The sequence below is a fragment of the Lissotriton vulgaris genome, chromosome 1_1 (genome assembly GCF_964263255.1).
Source record: "Lissotriton vulgaris chromosome 1_1, aLisVul1.2, whole genome shotgun sequence".
Taxonomy (NCBI): Eukaryota; Metazoa; Chordata; class Amphibia; order Caudata; family Salamandridae; genus Lissotriton; species Lissotriton vulgaris.
The window spans coordinates 2,021,013,576-2,021,040,837 of record NC_141685.1 but is presented as its reverse complement, the minus strand read 5'-3'; the positions used below and the strand labels follow the sequence as shown (position 1 = coordinate 2,021,040,837).

The 27,262-nt window shown below is 45.5% G+C and overlaps 1 protein-coding gene across 1 annotated transcript in view; it reads left to right on the top strand.

Annotated features, from left to right (window-relative positions):
- The window catches only part of STK38L (serine/threonine kinase 38 like), a 339,803-nt gene that overhangs the window by 241,714 nt on the left and 70,827 nt on the right, over positions 1 to 27,262 (top strand). Inside the window, exon 11 of the mRNA XM_086920198.1 lies at positions 16,285 to 16,380. Coding sequence (XP_086776324.1) covers positions 16,285 to 16,380 — 96 coding nt within the window. The remainder of the gene's footprint in view (positions 1 to 16,284; positions 16,381 to 27,262) is intronic.

The window sequence follows — 27,262 nt, the reverse complement described above, 5'->3', positions numbered from 1 at the left end:
ACCTCAGACACACACTAGCCACGTTGGAGAAAGATATAGGGAACCTGGAGCGAGATTTTCAAGCTTGTCCATCCGCAGCCACCACGGCAAAAATGTGGTCAAAACTGACTGAATTTCAAGCAGAAGCGAAAAGAGAGTTACACTATTTACACAAATACGCGCAGGCGCGTAGATATGGTGAGGGTGATAGAGCTGAAAAGACGCTGGCTGGTTTATTACGCACGCCTAGAGGTGCGGATTACATTACCAAACTAAAATTAGATGATGGCGAGGTGGAAAGGACCCCGCGTGAACTATTAGCTGCTATATCTAGCCACTATCAGTCACTATACACATCCCGAGTGCGTCCGTCGGAGACAGATATTTCAACCTATTTGGACACGTTGGCGCTAGCCTGGTTCAATGATGGAGCTAGGGCCTATATGAACATGCCTAACACGGTTGAGGACATACGGCAGGTAATCGGCAGTATGCCGGCAGACAAAACCCCGGGGGCGGACAGTCTTACGGCTGCATTTTACAAAGAATACACTGACATTTTAGCTTCTCATTTACTGCACGTTTATCAGGAAGCGATGGAATCGGGCGAGCTACCCCCCACTATGAGGGAAGCTCTAATTATAACTCTCCTTAAACCTGACCAGGATCCTACCTCTCCCGACTCCTACAGACCCTTATCACTCATTAATCTGGACACTAAGATATATGCGAAATTATTGGCCAATAGGTTACAACCAATGCTACCTCAGATAGCGCTCCCGGATCAATCTGGTTTTATACCAGGGAGGTCAACATCACACAATCTGCGCACTTTGTTCGGGATATTACACTACTTCGCTCCTGATGTTCAAGCAATAGCGGCTCTATTAGACGCGACCAACGCATTTGATTCCCTGGAATGGACATTCTTATTCAAACTGCTGGCTCGAATGGGCTTTAGTCCAATGCTTATTCAGCAGATTCAGCTCTTATACACCAAACCGGTGGCAAGGGTGGGAGTCAATGGACAGTTATCGGACCCGTTCGACATTACACATGGCACGAGACAGGGCTGCCCTCTGTCGCCCTTACTCTTTGCCATTGCCACAGAGCCCCTGGCAGCACGACTCTGTCAGCATCATACGCACAGAAGCATAGGGTTTACTTCTAGGAGTCTTTTAATTTCCATGTACGCTGACGACATGACTATATATATGGTCAACCCTAAGGACAATTTCAACGCCATAATGAGGGAACTCCTCCGATATGGCGGTCTAACGGGGATCCAGATCAATTGGTCCAAATCTACGATCTTGGCGCTCACTGATGAGACGGTACCTTTCGCAACATATTACCCTATAGGGTGGGTGGAATCGGAGACTCGATATCTGGGCATTATCATTAGCAGATCCATGCAGGACTTGTGGCTGGCAAATTATGGGCGAGTCATGGACTGGATTGAAACAAAGGTTCATAGATGGAGGGGACTTCCCCTGTCACTGCTATCATCAAAATGGTGCTGCTACCGAAACTATCATATTTATTTGTTAATATACACAATGCCACTCAATACGCACTTTTTCCGTCGACTGAAGACTGCTGTGCTTACACTGGTGTGGGCTGGTAGACAACCCCGTGTTGCCTGGAGCTTACTCACGTTGCCATTCGTGCAGGGTGGTTTGGCCGCCCCTGATTTTGAGCTCTATGCTTTTAGCACTCAGGAGCAATTTCTACACTTTTGGAATCATCCAACACCTTTCCAACCGCATGTGGCGATAGAGATAGACAGAGCTGCGCCAGTCCCTTTGAACGTCCTTAGCAGGAAGTTGACACAGTAGAGGTGACAAGATGGGCATGGTCTAGAATAGCGAAACGAGCAGGAATAAAAGAACTCTATGCTCTGTCAATGCCATTGGGCGGGAATCAACTATTGTCTCCACTAACAGACAAGGCTACCACTAGACGGGCAGAGGCGCACGGGTTGTCGACGGGTAGAGACCTATTTCCAGATGCCAATTTTTTAACATTACCAAATATGTGCAAAGAGCAGACACCCACAGCTTCAGACACATTATTATTCTACCAGCTTAGAGCAGCATGTAGAGCGCGCTATACCTCATTCCATCAGGAGCCGCCGGTCCTCCCGTCATTGGAAAATGTTCTTTCTGATCCATCTTCGAAGAAATTGATCACGCGTATATATATTGAAACACAAAAGTCCTTCCCTATCACACACTACGCCTCGAGGGTAGAGTAGGAAACAGACATAGGTATACAAATCTCAGAGGAACAGTGGACGTACTGCTGCTCCCAGTTAGAGTATTTATCACCGAATTACAGGCTACGGTTAATACACTTTAATTTCTTACATAGGACATATCGCACACCGGCGCAATTACACAGGATGGGCCTTCTAACAGACCCGTTATGCTGTAGATGTAGACATCAAGAGGCTACTTTCCTGCACCTGGCATGGTCCTGTAACCCAATAGCTCAATACTGGGTGGAAGTGGGTAGGCACATTGGTGACATCATAGGCACAAAAATAGAACTCACGCCTATGGTCGTGCTATTGAGTCATGTCCAGGGGCTCCCGAAGACGAACCGCAGGTTAGCGTCCATGCTATTTTTATTAGCTAAGCGGCAGGTGGCAATTCATTGGAAAAAAGTCAACCCACACACAGTTAAGGGCTGGCTACACACAGTCATATACTGCAAGGACCAACTGTCTCGATACTGGGAACTGATGCCCGCAAGAACTCGTCCAGAGGATATATGGGGGCCATATGTAGCGTGGCTAGAGGCGGGAGGTGCAGACTAATATCTGTCGGCAATAGGTTACTCCACATGTATTGGAGGGAGACCTGCCTCGCAGGTTGGTAGGTGCAAGTGCCACTCATTTTTTGCATAGAGCACCTTCTGTACTCGAGCAGTACAAAATGCTACACAGAATGACTATATTGTACATCCATTGCACACACCTGGTCACACTGTGTTAAAATTGTATGTCATGTATTGGGCAGATGAGGGCAGAGAAGAGTTTTGGGGATGGGGGGAGTTCAGGGTACAAAGTTTTCTTCATTATGGTAATGATTGTGGCAAAATATTGCCTTTGGTATGTCTATTATTTATCGCTGTGTAGGGCACTGTTATTGTATTCTTTATAATGTCTTATTAACGGATTAAGTTCGCTGCCGGACCCCCAGGTTGTCGGCCATTAAGCTGTGTATTAGACAAATCCTCAATTTATTTTCGCTGCCGGCCTCAGGGTTGTGGGCTCATTTCAGCTGTGTATTGCCTTACAAATGCAATAAAATCCTTTAAAAAATAATAATAATAATAATAATTTCCTCAATACCAATGCTATTCGAGGTGGACCAATTGATGGACGCCGAAGTGAGAAGAAAACAACACCCCAGACATCTTCAGGGAGCACAGAGACAAGGTGGAGGAAGAAGCTGGCCCAGCTGCTGCAGTCCAGCTCGGAGATGAGCTTGCCCTCAGAAATCGAAGAGGAGCACCAATACGATCTTCATGCTCCACGACCCAAGATGTTGAATGTGGGTGTGGTCACTGCACAGTCCCAACCTACGGCTGCACAATGCCTCCATGGACAGGCACAGCACTCCCCCAGGGAAGGTTGGCCATCAGAGACTCTAAAACAGCCTGCTGGTCCGTCACTGCCTCCGGGCCATAGTCGGCACTGACACAAACCCTCGGAATTGAAAACGCTCCCTTCTGCAGGCACGAATGGCCCAATGAAGCCACGGCGTACTTGGGAGCCGATGGGCTCCTCGGTTCCGGCATCTACAATCACACCAAACGACCTCTGCAACAACACCGAATCCCACTTCGGCATGGAAGCTGACATCAGCACAAAAAGCCTCAACATCTAACACCAGCGATGCCAAAAAGCCACTCACTGCTGAGAACACCTTCAACAGCAATATCTGACGACTATGAGCAGACCATTCTCCAGCGAGTTCAGGAGGAGTTGGACTCTTGCCAGAAGCACTCTGCATCTCAAAAGAAAAGTCATTCATGTATTTCCCGTTCTTTAACGATTGGCTGATCAAGAGTGCAATCAAACAGCAATGCCTCCATCACACCCAATCCACTGTCTTGCTTCACAATAAATATTGTCAAATCTCACCTACAGCCCTCCAGGTTCAACCCTTTCTCTGGCCCGTGCTCAAGACAGTCTCCTCCAGGGCTTACTCCAGCCAGGCAAGCGTGCAGGCATTCCACCAGCTGCTGCCTCTTTTACTGTCAAATAATCACTTGCCGGTCAACACTGCATGCACCGTCTTGGAATGATGGCCTCATGCATAGTCATGGTTCCTCATGCCCACTTCACATGTGTCCGTTGCAGCATGCCTGTCAACACAATGGTCATTGGGAGTATATAATGTTGGTACAGGCTAGCACCTGTAATTCTCTGCAGTGGTGGAATAGCAACAAACTGTTGCAGGGCTGGCCCTTCATGGACCCAGGTCCACAAGTGACGGTCACCACAGACGCCTCGCTCTCTGGGTGGAGAGCACATATTCTGCAGCTAACCGTTAAGGGCATTTGGGTGCCTCAACAGAAGGGCCTCCACATCAGTTACCTCAAGCTCCTGGCCATCCATCTAGCTCGCAAGGCCAAGTTCAGCACAAGGTGTGTTGATAAAAACCGAGGTGATTATGTGTATTATCTCCAAAAGCTAGGTGACACACTCTCACCCCAGTTATCGAAATTGGCACAAAGTATTTGGCATTGAGCACTTCACCATTGGACCCACCTACTGGTCAAGTATCTTCTGGGAGTGGACAGTGGTTTTGCACACCTCAGCAGAAAGCAGCAACAAGTCCACGTGTGGGAAGTCCACCCACAAGTCTTACCTCAGGACTCTAGGACCATAGGAGCCTTGGGGGATTCCATAGATCTACCTCTTCACCACTGTCCAAAAGGCAAAATAACCAAAATTTGCCTCTGGGCTCCGACAGTCCAAAGACCGTGGTGGGTGGATGAATTGGTCAGGGGTATTTGCTTACTTTCTTCATCCTTTCCCATGCCTTCCGTACATGGTTTGAAATCTTCAGTAAATGTCCCTCACTCTCTTCCCAGTAGGCCCCAAAAGGTCCAGACAAACATGGTTCTCAATCCTTCCTCCCAAAAAGCTCTTCAACAGGGTGCATCATCTCGTGCAGAACCATGGTGCAGTCAGACACTACAACTCTAGGCAACTAAACCTATCCATCTGGCACCTAAGTTCCTAGAGTTCGCCTACTTTAACCTCCCTAAAGAGTGCATGTCTATCCTCAAAGAAGCACACAGGTACACTACATGGGCCTGCTACACTACTAAATTAAAAGGATGTGTTCACTACTACATTTCTACACACAGACAAGTTTCAATTTGCAGTTTATGATATTGTCTGCCATCACGTTCATCTACAGAAATCTGGCCTCACCCATACTTCATACACCTTCACTTAGCTGATATCGCGGCTTACATGCAGAACTGGGAATACTCTTCTTTATTCATAATCCCTCTCATCAAGGCATTCATGGAAGGACTCAAACGGGCTATTCCACCCAGGGTACCCCCTCTCCCTGTCTGGAACCTTAATGTGGTCTTTACCAGACTCCTGGGCCCTCCTTTTGAACCTCAAAATTCATGTCCATTACAATTCCTTTCATGCAAGGTTGCTCTCCTTGACTCTATCACATCTCCAAGATGTGTTAGGGAATTGCAGGCTCTGGCCTTTTAAACAGCCTTTCTTTCATGTTCATAATTACAGAAAAGTCCCTAGAATTGACCCCAAATTCCTTCCAAAAGTGTTATTCTCCTTCGACCTCAACCAAACTATTGAGGTCCACTTTTTCTTCCAACAACCAGACTCTGTGGCAGAGAGGGCCTTCACACCTTTGATGTCAAGCGTGCCCTCCTGTATTACATTGAAAGGACCAAGCCCTTCCATAAAACTAAACAAGTTTTTGTCGTTGTCACAAAGCCACACAAAGGACACTCTCTTTCAAAGGGAGGCATAGCTATATGGATTGTCAAATGTATATTCAAGGCTGCTACATTAAGGGTAATAGGGCTTTGCCTGCCCTGCCCAGGCTTCACTCCACTCGCAGAAAATGATCCACTATGGCTTTCCTTTGCAGCATACCAAAAGCTGACATCTGTAAGACAGACACCTGGTCTTCTCCACACACATTCACCAGACACTACGGTGTAGATATCTTAGTACGCCAACAAGCTAGATTTGATCAACCTGCCCTAAGAACTCTTTCAGTCCTTTTCAGCATCCCCCAGCTAACCTCTTCTTGGGGGAGTACTGCTGTACAGTCTATGTAGAGCATGTATATCTACAACTGCACATGCTAAGAACGGAATATGTTACTTACCCTGTAAGCATCTGTTCAAACCATGTAGTGCTGTGGGGTCACATAAACCCACCTCCATGAAAGCCTTTTTTTGTTGCAGATCTACATTATTTACTTAACTTCTTTGTATACACCTTCCTGATTGGTCCTTTTACTTTCTGTCTATGCTACATTTTTAAGCTCACCCGCTGTGCAGAGAATAATAGAAAAATTGAGCCAATGCCCTTGCCCATCGCCAACTAAGGGAGGATTAGCTATTTCTCGTGACTCAAAGGCTTCTTCAAAGAAAAATTCGTTTTAAATGTCCAACCCCAACACTAGATGTCAATAGTATACCAAGCGTGTGAATTTAGAGCACTAAGCACTATGACTAGATGCTTACAGGACAAGTACCTATTCCTTCAAGGAACCCTGGAAATATTTCCTGTATTTCACAAGGAATTGTGAAAAATGTTCCATAGCTCCGTTTCAAATATGGTTTTTTATACCACTGCAATTTGTGCACTGAAAACACCCATAAACTATGTCTGCAATATATAAAAATGTATAATATATACAGAAACTAAAGTACTTTTGTGCACAAAATGTAGTGGTATAAAGAGGACCTTTTAAATAGTTTACAGACATCCTAAAAATGACATGACAACAACCTCTCTAGAGCATCACTATTTCCCATTGGTTCATTAGTAAAGAAGAAGTTAAAACATCTCTCAGGGTAGTCCCCTAGTTCATTGCTTCTTTAGCAGTCTGTTTGCGAAAACCTTAGACAAACCATAACGTTCTAGATGCAGTAAAGGTAACTGATAGTTTTCTTGTTCCCCGCAGTGGCGTCAACGATCTACGCTCAACCTAGTTTAATCAATAATCATGAAAGCAAATCATTCTAATTGCAGTCTATCTTTTGTAAGCTCCTCTTCGATAGCAAAAACGTCAGTTATCTCTGAGCACAATTACTGCCTATTTTTTAATCAACATTAGAACATTGAAACGTTGAGAGCTCCATTAATGACATTGTAGTGGCTTAGAGCTAATAACGGCTGATATTGAACTTCTTATCTAACATTACTATGTTTGTCTTCTCTTCCTCACTTTTTAATTCAGCACATTCTACATTGAGTGGGTGGAATGTTCTAATTGCAGATTAGCCCTTCTTCCTTGGTCTAAACCGGTTGTTAAAGGCCCTCTCCCTCATTATAGGCCCTTGCTTGCTGTTTGGGTCTGTAACTCTGGCTCAGGTCTTTTAACAACTGGTCTCAGCAGCTGGCAAACTAATCATGAAACTGAACATTCTAATTGTATTCCACTGCCATTGTTATCTCTACCTTGCCAGCAGAGATCTCCTTTCTATAGCCAAAATGTTTTTAATAAAGCAAATCCTGTTTTCTCTACTATTGTATTTTCTTAAGTACATTTACTCTTATTACAACATTCAGAGTACAGTTTAGTATGTAACTTGCTGTTTGCACTAAACCTCTTTCTGTTTGGAAAAAAGCTTCATTAACATGCTAAATGTTCTGAAAGAAAAACACCTAATGTGCAAATACATAGAACATACCATGTGTAATATATACCTCTATTGTCGTGTTGAGGTTTTTGTGACAATTACAATTCATTCAACCTTTGGTCTAATGGTTTATAATATCACCAGAGAAACTTGATGGCAATATAGGGCCATATTACACAGTTGCCCCTCTGTAGTGATATATAGATTCTCCAGTATTAGGGGTGTCTTTCATAGATTCACAAGCCTGAATCATTCCCCGTCGTTTGAGTGGGAGTCCCACGGTACATAAAAAAGCAATAATATGCCATAAATATGTAGTAAATACTAATAAAAATAAACCAGGAAGTAAAGTAGCCCATGCTACAGTAGGAAAAACTTCCACATCTATGACTATTCTAGTCATTTTGTCTAGTCCAAACTACAGCCAATCAGGCGCCAGCACCCACCAGAATGTTCTCCCCAGAGGCTCAGGCTCTCCGATTTTCTACTGCACGTCGTGTGAAGGGAGTCTCCCGGAGCTCTGCTCAGTTCTTTCAACTTTTCTTCCTTTTGGATCATCTCTTCAAGTATGTCTTCAAAGAAGTCTCTGTTCAGAGCCTGTGAATCCTGTGGTAAGCTCCGGCTTTTTAAAGAGGACCCACACAAGAAATGTATTTATTGCCTCTACCCAGATCATCAAGTCAAGGATTGTAAGATCTGCAGAACCTTTCCTCAAAAGACTCTCAGGGACAGAGAGGGTTGGTTGCTTTTGTGGCTAGAAAGGCTTAAGGATTCTGATAATCCTGTGTCTGAGGTTGGCAGTATTGCCTCGGGTTCCTCTTCAGTGTCTAAAAAGAGGCCTGCGTCTGAGGTTTTGCCATCTCCTGGGTCTAAGGTTGCTAAGAAGCATCAACCTTCTAAAGGTTCTGACAAGCCTTCCTCTTCCAAGGTTGCCCCCTCAGGCAAGGGCTTAGAGGTTTCTTCCATACCTCAAAAACGGTCCACCAAGAGCGTGCCTCAGAAAGCTGACAAGATTTCACCTCAGGAATCTTCTTGCTCGTCGACGAAGCCTTCTTCTGTTTATTCGTCGATGAAGACCTCCGTCGACGCATCATCCATGTCGACGATGACCTTCTCATCTCCTAAACCGTTGATGATTATGACGACGACAGCTTCTTCCCCAACCATGGTCTATGTAACGGTAAGACCAATTTCGTCGACGACGACTAACGTTGACACCTCGTCTTCGTCTATTTTGAAGGCTCTGCCGTCGACGAAGATGTCATCTACGGCTTCGTCGGCTAACTCCATTCCGCCGACTAAGTTGCCACCGTCGACGAAGACGTCGACGAAGGTAGTACCGTCGACGACTATCGTCTAGTCGACGAAGCCCGATCCATCGACGAAGTCCATTCCGTCGACTAGGTCTATTCCGTCGACTAAGACCATCCCGTCGACGAAGAGCATCCCGTCGACGAAGGCTGTCCCGTCGACTAACTCCGTTCCGTCGACGAAAACCGCCCCGTCGACGACAATATCGACGGAGCCTTTCATATCTGCTACTGAAGCAGTGGAAAACACACAGTTGACGCCGCAATTCTCAGCTTATACTGCGTTGCAGGTATGGTCACAGTCTACGGTGTTCTTTACGCCAAAGCCATCATCACAGGTGCCTCACCGGCTTTTAGACTCGGATAGTGAGGATGACGTGGATCATACTTTTGGAGCGGCCACTAGTCCTTCTGAGCTGAATATCAAGTTGCAGGAGGACGAACAGGAGGAGGAACAACCACCCGTACGGATGGCTTCACAGGTGGACAGTTTACCTGTCGCACAAGTACCTGTAGCTTTACTGACCAACCTTCAATTCATGTTGGACGATTACTATAGAAGGTTTCCGCCTTCCGAAACTACGGGCTCAGTGCCTGCTACTCCGGCCACTGTAGTACCGGTGCCAGTATTGCAACCAACAAATCCTGCTTCACCTACTTCACAATCTCAGGTGGAGGAAGTAGATCCTCAGTCTTCTGATGAGGAGGAGCAAAGAGAAGGAGAGGTACAGGATGAGTCGGAGTGGGATGAATATCAGGATCAAACACCTTCCCCTTCGCATCAAGCAGTCTCAATTTCACCACCAGTGGATGTGGTTAGCTTCCACCTTTTAATGGAATGTGCTACTAAACGTTTTCATATCAACATGGAGCATAAGGAGCAAGACTGTTTCCTATATGACTTTAAAGACCAGCCCAGTAAAAAGATTAAATCTATACCCATCATTGATTTTATTTGGCAGGAGGGTATAAAGGTCATGGCAACCATTCCTCCAGTCCTGCCACGTTTGGAAAAGAAATACAGAGCACCGGACAAATCTCCTGTGTGCCTTATCGGACAACCGAAACTTGACTCTGTGATAGTCCAGGCAGCACAAAAGAGGGCTCGGAATCCCTCTTTTCCCCTTAGTGCCCCGCCAGACAGAGATGGCAAACGCCTAGATTCGATAGGGAAACGTGTCTCCACTATGGCGGCTACGACAGTTCGAGCGGCAAATTCATTGGCCATCTTAGGAAGGTATGACCGACCGATGTGGTCGGACATTGCACCATTTCTTGATCTCCTACCTGAACCTTCTAAGGCTGAAGCGCTCAAGATACTTCAGGATGGTCAAAGAATCTCAGAAGAGATTATTGACTCCGCAGTGGATGTTGCCTCAACGGGTTTTCGGCAGCTAGCGGGAGCTGCGGTTCTTCGCAGACAGGGTTGGCTGCGGTCTACTTCCTTTAGATAAGAAGTCCAAAATAAGGTGCTGGACTTACCATATGACGGTGAATATCTGTTTGGCCCTCAGGTGGAGGACGCCTTACAAACAATAAAGAATGATTCTGAAACTGCAAAATCCTTAGGTTCCCTTCAATTCCGTAAACCGCCCTTTCGAGGAGCGAGAGAACGAGGAGCGTCCTCTACCAGAGGTGGATATAACCAACAATCCTCTTACAGGCAAAACAATCAACGATACCATACTCAACGCTATCAATCTGACGGACAAAGAAAGCCCGCTTATGCCCAAAACAAGGGAAAGGCGAATTACCGCGGAAAAGATAAGCGCCAATGAGACTTTTCACATGCCACCACCGTTGCCCTGCTCAAAAGAAGGAATTGGAGGACGAATATCCAAATTTTACTCAAGTTGGCAGTCAATAACATCAGACAAATGGGTCCTGGACATTGTGGCCAGGGGTCATGCCCTAGAATTCGAGAAATTTCCTCCAAATGTTTCCCCGAAAGGACCACCCCCAGCTCACCTGAAGGAGCTATTTGCCCAAATCAGATTGATGATGCAAAAAGGAGCGATCGAGAGCGTACCTCAGAAAATGAGAGGAATGGGATTTTACTCCAGATTTTTCTAATAAAGAAGAAAAACGGAGAGTGGCGCCCGATTCTAGATCTTCGCGCTCTAAACAAGTACTTAAGAAAATTAATTTTCAGGATGCTATCGCTCCAGGAAATATTGCATCTGTTGGCAGCGGGAGATTTCATGGTTACCTTAGATCTCCAAGATGCATATTTCCATATTCCCATTCTACCTCGCCACAGAAAATTCCTGCGCTTCAGGTTGGCTGGCAGGGATTACCAATTCAAAGTTCTTCCTTTCGGACTACGGTCAGCGCCAAGGGTTTTTACCAAGGTTCTAGCTCCAGTAGCGGCGCACCTCCGGCTGGAGGGAATCCATACTTAGATGACTGCCTTATAAAGGCGAATTCTAAAAGTCGTGCAATCTCATCTGCAACAGTGTCTACACCTGTTCCAATCTCTGGGCCTTTCCATCAATCTCGAAAAATCCCAATTGAGACCTTCTCAAAGACAAGCTTTCTTGGGAGCAACATTGGACACCCAGAAGCTCCTAGCCTTCGTCTCGGAAGAGAGACAAATAAAGATAAAAAACGTGGCGCAGAATCTGTTATCAAAAAAAGTCCGTTTCAGTTCGGATATACAAGTCCTTTCTGGGGATGGTATCTTCTTGCATCCCATTGCTGCCGAACTGTCGCCTCAGAATGAGACCCCTCCAGGAAGAGCTAACCCGACAGTAGTTACAGGTCTCCGGAACGTTCGAGGATCTTATCAGGATAACACCGCTAATGCAAAACTCACTACGCTGGTGGACACAAAAACGACATCTCCAGCAGGGGTGTGCATTTCTTCAAGAGTCACCGAGCCTCACCATCACGACGGATGCGTCTCTCGAGGGCTGGGGAGCGCACCTTCAAGGCCTCACAATCAGCGGCAAGTGGACTACTCCACAACGACGATGGCACATCAACCGTCTAGAGCTGAGAGCCATTTTTCTTGCACTCAAGGCGTTTCATGCAGTCATTCAGGATTCCAATGTGTTGATAAGAACAGACAACACAACAAGCATGCATTACGTCAACAAGCAAGGAGGAACTCGATCTCTTCTCCTCTCCCAGGAAGCCCAAAAATTATGGGCATGGGCCTTAAAGCACAATGTACATCTTCAAGCAGTGCATGTTCCGGGAATAGAGAATGTCTTGGCAGACGCACTCAGCAGGACGACGGTCTCCACTCACGAGTGGGAACTACATCAGCAGACAGTGGAACGCATCTTTCGCCTGTGGGATCGTCCAAACCTAGATCTATTTGCAACAAAAGCCAACAGCAAATGCCAGTTCTTTGCAAGCTGGCATCCCCACAAGGACTCTCAGGGGAATGCATTTTCAATAGACTGGTCTCTGACATATGCATACGCTTTTCCGCCGATTCCATAATCCCCAGGGTTCTGCGGAAAATGAAAAAGGAACCGTGCAGACTGATCCTGATTGCCCCCAGATGGCCACGCCAGTATTGGTTTACAGAACTTCTTCTGCTGTCAGAGTGCACACCGATTCAGTTGAATCCAATCTCGAACTTACTCAGCATGCAGAACGGTCAGGTCTATCATCCAGATCCCAAAAGAATGGACAGTTAAGGATATGCCCGATTTCAATATGTACTCCTAAGGGTATATTTGTTTAAGACAGCATGCCATCAATTGGGCGGGAAAGGCAAAGGTACAATATGGTGTGTTCAAATTATAACAGTATCACAAAAGGGGCAATTATAGATTTTCATAAATTACTGACACAATTCCTGACTATAATGATAATCTTCACAATACATGTTTGGTAAAACTCTGTTTGGATTTATTCATACAATAAATTAATTCATTATTCAAAATCACAATATTAAAAACATCATATTATACATTTTATTAAAAATTACAGAATAAAAATACAAAGAATCAAAAAGAGTTGACGCGGCGTTTCGGTTTTCTGTTAGTACACCTTCTTCAGGACTGATTCTTGTTCCAGATGGAGGTCATATCTCTACTGGAAAGTGCTGATTGACATAATTTCTATGGGCTTTTAGATGATTGACCCTTCACAGGATGCTGTACTCAATTAGCAAAGTGTGATGTCTCTCCCTAGTTTAGGAGTTTTATCAACGTTCCTTTTTGTTGTCATCTGTCTCTATTATTCAACATCAATAAATGTCTCTGTAATTAAGACGTAATCTTGCTGGATTTGTCTGCCAGGAGGAGCCACCGTTTTTCTAATAATCGTTGCTGTCGTTAATTTTCCATTCAAGCTAGCTAAAGGAATTTTTAATGAAGTCTCGATCCGCTTTCAATACGGTCCGCTATTGGTGGAGAACCAAATAACAAACTGGGGCTGGCCTCATCAATTGGTCATTACCCGCTGTCTTTAAATCGGCCTCCCTGCTCCTATATCCTGGCAGTCCGTCCTCTTTTCCTTCAGTCAGTGTATGTTTACCTAGCTTGAATGGAAAATTAACGACAGCAACGATTATTAGAAAAACGGTGGCTCCTCCTGGCAGACAAATCCAGCAAGATTACGTCTTAATTACAGAGACATTTATTGATGTTGAATAATAGAGACAGATGACAACAAAAAGGAACGTTGATAAAACTCCTCAACTAGGGAGAGACATCACACTTTGCTAATTGAGTACAGCATCCTGTGACGGGTCAATCATCTAAAAGCCCATAGAAATTATGTCAATCAGCACTTTCCAGTAGAGATATGACCTCCATCTGGAACAAGAATCAGTCCTGAAGAAGGTGTACTAACAGAAAACCAAAACGTCGCGTCGACTCTTTTTGATTCTTTGTATTTTTATTCTGTAATTTTTAATAAAATCTATAATATGATGTTTTTAATATTGTGATTTTGAATAATGAATTAATTTATTGTATGAATAAATCCAAACAGAGTTTTACCAAACATGTATTGTGAAGATTATCATTATAGTCAGGAATTGTGTCAGTAATTTATGAAAATCTATAATTGCCCCTTTTGTGATCCTGTTATAATTTGAACACACCATATTGTACCTTTGCCTTTCCCGCCCAATTGATGGCATGCGGTCTTAAACAAATATACCCTTAGGAGTAAATATTGAAATCGGGCATATCCTTAACTGTCCATTCTTTTGGGACTTCTTTCTTTTAAACATTCTTCCCCCCAGTCCCCTACAAGTCTGAGTAGGGTCCTCCTTTTCTTTGAAAAAAAAAAAATATCATCCAGATCCAACATCACTGAGATTAGCGGCTTGGCGCCTGAATACCGTGAGTTCGCTCACCTAAACATCCCAGAGGAATGCAAGGAGGTACTGCCAAGGCAAGGGCACCGGCTACCATAAAGACATACAGTCTAAAATGGAAGCGATTCTGCATCTGGTGTCAGGCTAACGGGGTTCACCCGTTTTCAGCAACGCCGGAAGAGATTCTACCTTTCTTCCTACATTTAGCAAAATCTGGCCTGTCTCACGCAACTCTGAAAGTTTTCCTGGCAGCGATTTCGAGATATCGGCAGGATGGTACTAATTCATTATACTCTGCGAGGATTGTACAACAATTCTTTAAAGGGCTCTTTAGGATGTTCCCTCCAGTACGACGACCACCTCCGGTGTGGCATCTTATCGTTGTCCTGGCACAACTTATGAGACATCCTTTCGAACCCATCCACAAGGCCGACCTCAAATATCTCTCGTGGAAGGTAGCACTGTTGCTGGATTTGACATCCTCCAGAAGAGTCAGTGATCTTCAGGCCTTTATGGTTCAACATCCTTTCCTGCAATTTACAAGTGACTCTGTAATACTCTGCACTAATCCGAAGTACATTCTCAAGGTACCTTCGGACTTTCACCTTAACGAACCTATAATTCTGAAATCATATTTTTCTGACCCGCAAACACCGGCGGAAAGGGCGTTGCATACGCTGGATGTAAAAAGATGTCTTAAATTCTATCTACAGAGGACATCCGCCTTACGCTCTTCTGACCAACTGTTTATCACCTACGGTGCTATTCATAAGGGGCAGGCAGTCTCAAAACAAACTATTGCAAGATGGATATCTTCAGCCATTGCCTTTTGCCATATGCAAGCAGGACGACCGTTGCAAGCAGCTCCTAGAGCTCATTCCACAAGAGCAATGTCATCGTCTATGGCCTTATTTGCTGCAGTTCCTCTTCAGCAGATCTGCAGAGCGGCTACTTGGGCTAGTCGCCATACATTTACCAAGCATTACTGTCTGGAGGCAGTCAGCGAAGCTGATACTTCTGTGGGCCGTGCAGTTTTACGAAATCTTTTCAAATAAGGTGAGCCTCTGTTTCCCACCTCCTTTACTGCTGACAGACGCTTTATATGTTATGGTTTTACACATGCTTACATGATTGCATTTTCCTATACTTAAATAATGTGTTTTTTATGACTTATATGCTGACAAACTTTACAACCATTGGCGTCTGCCTAGCAAGGATATGTACTGCTAGCTACTCTGATTCAGGCATGTGAATCTATGAAAGACACCCCTAATACTGGAGAAGAACAATAGTTACTTACCTGTAATCTGTGGTTCTCCAGTATAGGTGTCTTTCATAGATTCACATGCAACCCGCCCACCTCCCCTCAGAGGCTTTTTAGGCTATTTTGGTTTACCTTCACTCCTTGCGAGAAAATCTGAGAGCCTGAGCCTCTGGGGAGAACATTCTGGTGGGTGCTGGCGCCTGATTGGCACTATTGTGGACTAGACAAAATGACTAGGATAGTCATAGATGTGGAAGTTTTTCCTACTGTAGAATGGGCTACTTTACTTTCTGGTTTATTTTTATTAGTATTTACTACATATTTATGGCATATTATTGCTTTTTTATGTACCGTGGGACTCCCACTCCGACGACGGGGAATGATTCAGGCATGTGAATCTATGAAAGACACCAATACTGGAGACCCACAGATTACAGGTAAGTAACTATTGTTCATAGAGGGCATCTCAGTCTGGTAAAGTAGTTTGAGCATATGGGAGAGCTCCTAGTCTGGTACAGCAATTCGAGTATGCTGTTGAGTTATTAATGGTTTTTATTTTTCTTCAGATTCTGCACTGATTCAGAGAACAGAATTGGTTTGGGTGGTGTTGAAGATATCAAGACTCACTTATTTTTCGAGGGAGTGGACTGGGGACACATCAGGTAATTATGCTGGAGGATTTCATGAACTTGGAGGGATAATTTGATTTAAGTGATATAAATATATACTTTCTGATGGATACTTCTCACAGCAGATTCCTCACTTGGTGAATACCCTCAGGCCCCAGACTGGATTCCAAGATTGTTCTCAGCTATTCCATTACGCGCCAGTAGGTGACATTGTGCGGCTCGGTGTCAAGTCTGTCCCATCCTGGATGTGGCATTGGTGCCACATCTAAAAAAACTAGCTCTGCATGTCAGTTCTTTCTGCAACTTTTGGCGTGAATCCGGAGCTCACTCCCTTGTGTTTATCTTCGACTGAACTATATCATATAAATGTCTACAGAGTGCAAGGCACATGTTTTTTAACCTGTGGTTATTGCTATGCATCCTCTCCATAGTTCCCAGTTCCCTGTGGCTGTGACGTAATACGAACTGCAGGGGTGCCAGGATGAGTGTTGTTAATGGGGCTTGAGTTGCAGGGCAGTTTTTGGAAAGGTTAGCATTCGGACTGTCACTGCACTCTGCATTTTGAGTGCGAATTTAAGGCTTACCCCGTACTGTGAGAAGTAAAGCGCATGCTTCCTAACGCTGGGTGGTGCCGTTTAGAATTATCCACAACTAGCAGTTCAAGCACAGTCTCTGGCACGTTCCAAGCAGTGTCTTTTTTTCTGTCATGCTCTGCTACACACAGGAACTTTGACGCGGAGTGATAGGAAGGCTAGAACATGGACTACACCACCCAGTGCATCAGGGGAACTGCGCTCATTCATGTCCATTTTGTGTCAAACAAATCGACTTTATTAACGGAGTGCGTTGGGTGCCCTAATCGCGCATGGACACAAGTAATACTATTGGCTCATCACAGCAGCCTAGTGATTGGACACGCTAATTGGGAAGCGCATGATTGGCTGCATGCCCATCAGTGAATGATTAAACGCGCTGCTCAGGCTGGTGTGGGGGCACATCAGTGGAAGGTGACTGAGCATTTTTCAGATTGGATTTCAGTGCCATCCTGGCTACTGTAAGCATACTCGTAAGATGCCTGTTTGTCACATTTAAAGTGAGAAACAGATCAGTACTTTGTGATTCTCCAGTATTAGGGGTGTCTTTCATAGATTCACATGCCTGAATCATTCCCCGTCGGAGTGGGAGCCCACGGTACATAAAAAAGTAGTAAAATATACCCCTTGTACATAACAAATAACCATATACCCAACCAGGAAGTAAAGTAGCCCCAGCTACAGTAAATAAAACTTCCACATTAGAACCTATCCAGGTCATTATGTATGGACCAAACTGCAGCCAATCAGGCCACAGCTCCCACCAGAATGCTCTCCCCAGAGACCCAGGCTCTCAGATTTTTTACCGCACGTCGTGTGATAGGGAGTCCCTCTGAGCTCTGCTCATTCTGTCTTCAATTGTCAAGTTTCTTTCTTCTACAATGTCTACTTCGAAGTCCCTTTTCAGGACCTGTGACTCATGTGGAAAAGCGAGATTGTTTAAGGAAGATCCACACACTCGCTGCATCTACTGTTTGTACCCTGACCATCAGGCTAAGGAGTGTAAGATCTGTCGCAAGTTTCCTCCTAAGACCCTCAGAGATAGAGAGGGTCGCCTGCTGCTGTGGCTTCAGCGGATAAAGGATAAAGACGCGCCACTTTCTGAGGTAGGAAGTTTTGCCTCAGAGTCTTCAAAAGGGTCAAAGAAGAGGAGGGCTGAGAGCGCTGTGCCTACTCCTAAGGCTAAGGTGGCGAAGCACCAGATCGCTTCAGAGGCTAAAGGTGAGCCTTCTACTTCAAAAGGTCAAAAATCCTCAGATAAGTCTGTGAAGCTTCCAGGCTTAAAAAGAACGGAGTCTTTGGTGTCTCCTGTGAGACCTGTGACTAAGACACCTGCAGCGCTGCCGAATTCCAGTCAGGCTGCCTCTGCCATGACTTCTACTTTGACTTTCTCCTCACCAAAATCGACTATGGTGATGTCCTCAGCCTCCTCTCCAACTTTTGTTCATGTCCAGATTCGTCCCATCTCGTCGACGAAGATTGTCACACCTCTCGTCGACGATCAGACGTCAACGAAAATGAAACAGTCGACGAAGAAACCCTCGTCGTCGTCGACGGCTGTTCCGTCGACGACGAAGACATTGCCGTCGTCGACGCCATCGTCGACGAAGATACCGTCGACGGACCCTTCGACGACAAAAAAGACCTCGTCGACGGACGCGTCGACGAGAGCGTCGTCGACGAAGGTGAAGGTTGTCTCGTCGACGGCCCCGTCGACGATGAAAATTGCTCCGTCGACGGTTCCCTCGTCGACGACGAAATCCACCACGTTGTCGAAAATAACACCGCCTCTGAAGTCGAAGGAGCCATTGTCTTCAACGTCCAAGGCGACGACACAAACCTCGGATTTACCATTACAAGACAATCCACCAAAATTGTCGTCTTGTACAGATCTGCAAGTATGGTCAGCAAGAAGCACTGCCATACCTCTGCCATCTCCAGCCACGACTGCAGCTTTGTTGCAAAAGAGGTCATCTCAATCCACGCCATTGTCGCCACTCCAAATGCCAGACAGGCTGTTAGATTCTGAGGAAGAATCTGGTGATGACATGTTCCAAGCGGCTGAAAGTCCTTCTGACTTACTGATACAGGTTAAAGATCAAGAGGAAGAGGAACTGCAAATTCAGGCACCTGCTTTGGTGAACACACCAGCTCCAGGAATGCAGATGCCAATGGAACTTTTTGAGAATTTGCAATATATGCTGAGCGATTATTATCGCCGCTTTCCACCTTCGGAGTCGGGCGATTCTCATATTACCTCCCCACAGCCTCAAGTGAGTCAAGGTGTAAGGGCTGGTAGGTCGGAAGAGACACAGAATACCCGGCCTACCAAACCATTATCCCACCACCAACAAGAGGATGACAATTCTGATGAGGACACCCATGAGGAAGGGGAATTGAATAACTCGGACTCGTCGGAGTATGAGGACTATCAGGCAGATACGCCATCCCCAGATGAACAACCAAAGGCTGAGTCACCTCCGGTGGATATAGCGAACTTCCATAGGATTATGGACAAGGCTACTAAAAGATTTCTTATTTCAATGGAAGCAAAGCAAGATGAATGTTTTTTGTACGATTTTAAGACTTTATCTCAGAAGCAAAGTTGGTCTATTCCCATTATAGACTTTATCTGGAAGGAAGGGCTTAAGATCATGGCCACACCAAACTCTTCTCCTGCGGTATTGCCGCGAGTAGACAAAAAATATAGGGCGCCCGCCTCTTCACCTGCTTGTCTCATCGGTCAGGCAAAAACTGACTCAGTCATCGCGCAGGCAGCTCAAAAGAGGGCTAGGAACCCCTCAACTCAAATCTCCATTCCTACGGACAGGGACGGAAGACGCCTCGATACCATTGGTAAAAAGGTATCTACTATTGCTGCCACCACTGTTAGAGCTGCAAATTCTTTAGCAATTCTTGGTAGATATGACAGACAAATGTGGTCGGACATATCGTCATACATCCAGAAACTGCCTGAGCCAGACCGCTCTGAGGCCACCAAAATTTTACAAGAAGGCGAATGTGCTTCGTCTGAAATTATCGACGCAGCAGTGGACGTGGCGGCCACAGGATTCAGACAATTGGCAGGAGCTGCAGTGCTCAGAAGAGAGGGATGGTTAAAATCTACGTCCTTCAGACAAGAAGTACAAGCCAAGGTGTTGAATATGGCTTACGACGGCGAGTTCCTTTTTGGCACACATGTGGACGAAGCCTTACAATCCATTAAGAAGGATACGGAGACCGCACGATCATTAGGTACTCTGCAGTACCGTAAATCTTCCTTTCGTGGTGCAAAAGGAAGGGGTAACTTCTCCAGTAGAGGAGGATATTACCAGCAACGCCCATATTCTAACAACCAAAGCAACCAAAGGTACCAGCCTTACAAGCAACAACCTTATGGCCAAAGACGGAGTAATTATACACAGTCCCGAGGTAAAACTACCTATCGGGGTAGAGACAACGCCAACAAGTAGTGAGAAGAGCGTCCTGCCGCCACTTTGCCTAAGCCAGACACAAATTGGAGGAAGAATATCCCTGCATTACTCTCAATGGTCCAATATTACAACAGTCAGATGGGTCTTGGATGTGATCTCAAAAGGTCACATATTGGAATTTGTAAAGACCCCTCCAAATTCGCCCCCAAAAGGACCACCCCCAGCACATCTCAGGGAGCTGTTCGTACAAATCAATGCAATGATTCGGAAAGGGGCAATCGAGAAAGTACCTCAACATCAGAGAGGAAAAGGATTTTACTCTCGTTTTTTCTTGATACGCAAGAAATCGGGGGAATGGCGCCCCATCCTCGATTTGCGTGCCCTCAACAAATTTATCAAGAAGTTGACTTTCAGAATGTTGTCACTCCAAGAGATCCTCCAGTTTCTGACGGAAGGCGACCACATGGCAACCCTGGACCTTCAGGATGCTTACTTCCACGTACCCATCTTCCCCAGGCACAGGAAGTTCCTAAGGTTCAGAGTGGCTGGCAGGGACTTCCAGTTCAAGGTCCTTCCCTTCGGGCTACGTTCAGCCCCGAGGGTATTCACAAAGGTGTTGGCACCGGTGGCGGCCCACTTACGGTTGCAGGGTGTCCAGATTTACCCATATCTGGACGACTGCCTTATCAAGGCCAATTCCTATGCCACCGCAAGCAATCATATCCAGACATGCCTTTGCCTGTTTCAAAAGTTAGGTTTCTCAATAAACTTCAAAAAATCGGACCTGACACCGTCTCAGAGGACGTCTTTTCTGGGAGCGACTCTGGATTCCAAAAAAGTCTTCATTTCAAGCGAAAGACAAGCAAAGATCCAGGAACTGGCGATTGCACTCCTCAGAAAAAAGTGCGTTTCAGTTCGAAGATTCAAGTCTTTCCTAGGGATGTTGTCATCGTGCATCCTCCTATCCCCGAACTGTCGTCTGAGGATGAGACCACTACAAGAGGAACTCAGCCACCAATGGGTGCAAATATCCGGTTCCTTCGAGGATGTCATCGTCTTAACGCCTCGGATGAAACGAGCAATCCTGTGGTGGACTCAGGAACGCAACCTGCAAGTAGGCTGCGCCTTTCTAGCAGAAGTCCCCAGTTTCATCGTAACCACGGATGCCTCGCTGGAAGGTTGGGGCGCTCACCTTCAAGGGATGACAATCAGTGGCAAATGGAACACACAGCAAAAAATATGGCACATCAATTTATTGGAACTGAGGGCCATTTTCCTCGCCCTCAAATCTTTTCAAGCGACTCTGTCAAACTCATCTGTGTTGATCCGAACAGACAACACGACGAGCATGCATTACCTGAACAAACAGGGGGGCACAAGATCAGCCCGATTGTCTCAACAAGCTCAGGAAATCTGGAATTGGGCCCTGGCACACAACATCAACTTGGCAGCAGTACATGTCCCAGGAGTAGCCAATGTACTAGCAGATTCCCTAAGCAGATCCAAGGGCAGCACTCACGAGTGGGAGCTACATCAGCCGGCACTGGATCAAATTTTCCAGAGATGGGGTCGCCCCGATCTAGATCTGTTCGCGACCTACCACAACAAGAAATGTGTCCATTTCGCGAGCTGGATTCCCCACGAGGAATCTTGCGGGGACGCTCTCTCAATGAACTGGGAACAAATCTTTGCCTACGCCTTCCCTCCGATTCCTCTAATTCCCAGGGTCATCAAGAAGATGAGGAGACAACCGTGTCGTGTGATTCTAATCGCTCCACGGTGGCCCAGACAATATTGGTTCACACAGCTTCTTCTCCTCTCAGAGTGCGAACCAGTTCAGTTGCCTCAAATTCCGGATCTTCTGACAATTCAGGACGGCAAGATATATCATCCAGACCCTCATTCTCTAAAATTATCAGCTTGGCTCCTCAACACCATGAGTTTGCACATTTGAACATTCCACAGGACTGTCAAGAAGTCCTGAACAATGCTAGGGCACCTTCTACAAACAGAACTTACAGGCTTAAATGGAAGCGTTTTTGTGCCTGGTGCAAATCTATGGATTTACATCCTATACTTGCTGAACCAGACAAGATGTTGCCTTTCTTTTTACATCTGGCTAAATCAGGCTTGGCACACTCTACACTTAAAGTGTTCTTAGCGGCCATATCCAGATACCGACAGGACGGTAAGAATTCACTATATTCCTCAAGAATAATCCAGCAATTCTTTAAAGGTTTATTTCGCATGTTTCCACCAGTACGTAGGCCACCTCCATCCTGGCACTTGAATATTGTATTAGCTCAACTCATGCGCCATCCTTTTGAGCCGATTCATAAAGTTGATCTGAAATTCATCACCTGGAAAGTTGCTTTACTACTGGCATTAACATCTGCCAGAAGGGTCAGTGACATGCAGGCGTTTACATCTAAACCACCTTTCTTGCAATTCACAAATGATTCGGTGATCCTGCGCACCAACCCGAAGTACATGCCCAAAGTACCATCGGATTTCCACCTGAATGAGCCAGTCATACTTAAAACGTTTTTTCCAAATCCACAGACACCAGCGGAACAAACTCTACACTCGCTAGATATCAAACGGTGTCTTAAATTCTATCTTTCCAGGACAGCTGCCATCAGGAAGACGGATCAGCTATTTGTTGCACATGGCAAACCAAGACAAGGCTGTGCAGTGACAAAACAAACTATCGCTAGGTGGGTCTCTTCAGCGATAGGGCTCTGCCATCAACAGGCAGGTAAACCCTTACAGACCTTACCCAGAGCACATTCTACGAGAGCAGTCTCTTCTTCGACTGCTTTGTTTGCTGGTGTGCCCCTCCTGCAAATCTGCAGAGCTGCAACCTGGTCCAGCAGGCACACATTCACGAGGCATTACTGTCTGGATTCTTCGAGCGATACCGATGCCTCGGTGGGAAGAGCAGTCCTGCGTAATCTTTTCCAATAAGGTGAGCCTCTGCTATTTCTCTCCCACCTCCTCTTGCTCTTTTGACGCCTATTGTGTTATTGCTTTGCATTGTGTTCTTGCATTACTGCTATGTGCCTTGGCGTCCAAGAGCTATGTATATATTATTGCTATTACTGCTCACTACTCTGATTCAGGCATGTGAATCTATGAAAGACACCCCTAATACTGGAGAAGAACAATAGTTACTTACCTGTAATCTGTGGTTCTCCAGTATTGGTGTCTTTCATAGATTCACATGCACCCACCCACCTCCCCTCAGAGTCTCACTCAGGCTGTTTTATCTATACTTTACTCCGGTACGCTCCGGTGCTACAAAATCTGAGAGCCTGGGTCTCTGGGGAGAGCATTCTGGTGGGAGCTGTGGCCTGATTGGCTGCAGTTTGGTCCATACATAATGACCTGGATAGGTTCTAATGTGGAAGTTTTATTTACTGTAGCTGGGGCTACTTTACTTCCTGGTTGGGTATATGGTTATTTGTTATGTACAAGGGGTATATTTTACTACTTTTTTATGTACCGTGGGCTCCCACTCCGACGACGGGGAATGATTCAGGCATGTGAATCTATGAAAGACACCAATACTGGAGAACCACAGATTACAGGTAAGTAACTATTGTTCTTCCTTATCTTCAGACAAGTTGTGATGTTTTAGGGTGAGGAGTCACTCACCTGGGTGAAGGACGAGTTACCTGCAAATGGGAATTTTGAATGTTTTTTTTAGATGTTCTGTCAAGTGTTTTGATGCGGTTCTGAATATGCTTTGCTGAAGTCTCATTTTCAATGCTATGTGGAAAGTTACGCATGAAGTCGATGAAGCTAGTCTGGATGTTTAGGTTTAGTGTTTTGTCAATGCCCCGCTGAGTTTTCTGCCTAAGTGTATTTGTCATTTGTCATTGCTACTCTGGATTTGTAGCATGTGTACATTGTGATGTCTATGATGTGCTGAATTTTCAGTGCCATTGTTTTATGAGGTTGTATGCTTGAGTCTTATTTGCAATTGTGATTTAAGAGTCTGAGCGGAGTGTGTGGTGTCACTGTAAACCCCCCCCCCCCCTCCCTCCTCCCCCCCCCCCCCCCCAACCCGGTCCAGTTGTTTAGGCAGAAAGGGGGGAGGGGCGGGTGGTCTAGGTACCCCTGGTCCTGCTAGGTGTACGGGAGTGTGCCTTGTAGTCTGCATTTTAATACCGTGGAGCCTTATGCAGCATAGGGTAAATTTATGTATTTTGCTACGCTGACAGTAGGGTGGTGATGTGTTCATGTACCCCTGGTCCTGTTAGGTGTGCACCATGTGTGATGTAGTAGAGGGTGAGTGTGTGGGTTGCACCCTAAGGTTGCTAAGTGTCCTTCCTAAGGAGTTAATAAGAAGTGTGGTGGTCGTATGTTGCACTCGAGGGGTTATAGAGAAGTGTAAAGTTCATGTGTTGTGCCTTAGTGTTACAAGTGTCCTTCCTTAGGGGTTAAGGAGAGTTGTAGGGGTAGTGTACTCTAGTGTTGCGTTGAGTCTGGATGTGTTATGCAGAGGTCGTAGAGGCATGTTTGTTGCACCCTAATGTTGTATCCTTCATTAGGGGTTAAAGATTAGTGTGTGCAGTACAGGGCATTAGTAGCTCCCTGGTCCTGCAGTGTATTTACCTGTGTTGATAATATATGTGTTTGAATATTTCTAGGACTGATTTATCATCTACTTCCATCCTTTGTCCTTTTGTAATTGATGATATAAATGAATGAATGAGTAAAACACTTATAAAGCGCATGGCTACCAAAGGCCTCCCAGCCCTAAAAGACGCACCTAAAACTGCAGGTTAAGTAGAGATCAAGAAAACAAGAGGGTTTTAAAATGGTTGCGGAATACGTGATTGACCTCAAGACTAATAACGTCAGGCAGCTGATTCCAAACTTTAGCAGCAATGATAGAAAATTACCCCCGCTCTGGGCTCGATTGAATTTAGGAACAATGGCAAGATGTTTCAACTCCTAATGAAGAGGTCTTCTAGGGACATACGGGGAAATTATAGATTGGAGAATCGGACGAGCCCTGGCCGCCAATGATTTATTGGCAATACACAAGGCCTTAAATTGAATTCTTTTATCAACTGGCACCCAATGCAATGCCTTAATATGCGGTTTAGCAGATTCTCTATTATGAGCCTGCATAGGAAGTCGTGCCGGACAGTTTTGGACCGTTTGAAGTTTTTTTATTGTCGGAGAGGGGGTACCCAAATAGAGCACATTGGCATAATCAAGCCTAGATAAAATCAGTGCTTGGACCAACAATTTCCTAGCATTAAAAGGTAGGAGGGGCAAGGTCCTCCTGATCATTTTCAGAATACCATAACAGGACTGCTGCATACCCTGGACGCCTGCGTCTTAAAGCTCAGGTTATGGTCCAGCCAGACTCCAAGGCTTTTTACTTGATCTTTGGGGGAAGGCATATCTCCCATACGTTAAGGCCAGAGAGTGTCGATCTCCAATCGGTAGTCTTTCCCAGAAATATCAGTTCTGTTTTAGCCGCATTCAGCTTCAGGAAAGAGTCAATCAATCCATGCCGAGACTTTTTCCAAGCAGTTAGCCAGGATGGACTTATTATTGTCCAAAAGGTTGAGGGGCACGATAAGCGGAGTATCATCAGCGTACGTGATGATTTTAACCTCAAACTGCTCGACAATCTCTGCCAGCGGACGCATATAGACATTAAAAAGTGCATTTGACTATTTAGGGGACTGATTTATTGTTTATTTCCACTTGTTTCTCTAAGGGAAGGAGATTTGTTGTAACGTATGGTTGTTGCTATGCATCCTCTCTTTAGTTACTAGTTCCCTGCTGCTCAGCCACTGTGAGTGTGATGAAATGAAATGGTGATGAGTGCCTGATTGAGATGAATGTCAGGTGGAGAGAGTGGGATGAGCAGCACGGATATGCAGGTCCTGGTGGGGCTATTTATACAGAATCGGTAACTTGTAACTTGCAAGTGAGTATTCTACAATAAATCTACATCTTATCATTTATGTGACCTTGCTATGTGACATCCTATATTACAACAACGCACCTTTCCCCAATAGTACAAGATTTAAACCTTGCAAGAATTGCCACAAACATATGTCTGTGCAAGACCCCCTCAAGGTCTGTCTCTGCCTGGGCTCCTTGTGTGACTCTAAATCATATTTTAACCGCAATCAGCTGAACCTGGAGGTCACACGAGACTGCAAGACCAAACTCCTGAAGCTGGTCTCATGAAAGATGGTCATCCCACTCCAGATCTTCAGGTAACTCAAAGTTTATAAAGAAGCATAAGTCAAAATGCAGCTCTCCTTCCTCCCTCCACTCTCTTTAGGCGAAGTAAAGTGGATGTTTGGATACCTCTTGGTCTTGATTCCATGCCATGGAACCGATCCTTTCAGCTCTTCTCGATCTAGCGCAAATTCCCGGGTTGGGGATGCTGCAACTGATTCACGCCTTCAAATAGGCCATCCTTTTCACGTAAATCACACTACCCTCACTTGCCCCCCAGTCACACTCAGCGCTACGAGGCCTCCGGGTAGTCTGCGCTTAATAAAACCCATTTAATAATAATAATAATAATAATGTTGCGCATTTTTGGTAAGCTTCTCACTCCCTCTGACATGGCTCTGGGCCCCTCACATCTGAGGAGGCCTCCAGTCTGTTCACTGCAGGAAAATCCGTTCCTGATTTTGATTGTTCCTCTAGATCGTGTTTTGGGGTCTGCTTTGACTCCCTGGCCAACACCTGCGTCAATGCTTCACCCAGCTCTGAAACATAACGCTGGTTCCCTGTGCGTCAAGGCCAAAGGAAGACCCTATAGTCCTAGTAGGTTCAGAAGCGAATCCACCTTGGCCCAGGTTGTGCCTTCCTCGCCCATAACCTCAATCAGACTCTGGAAGC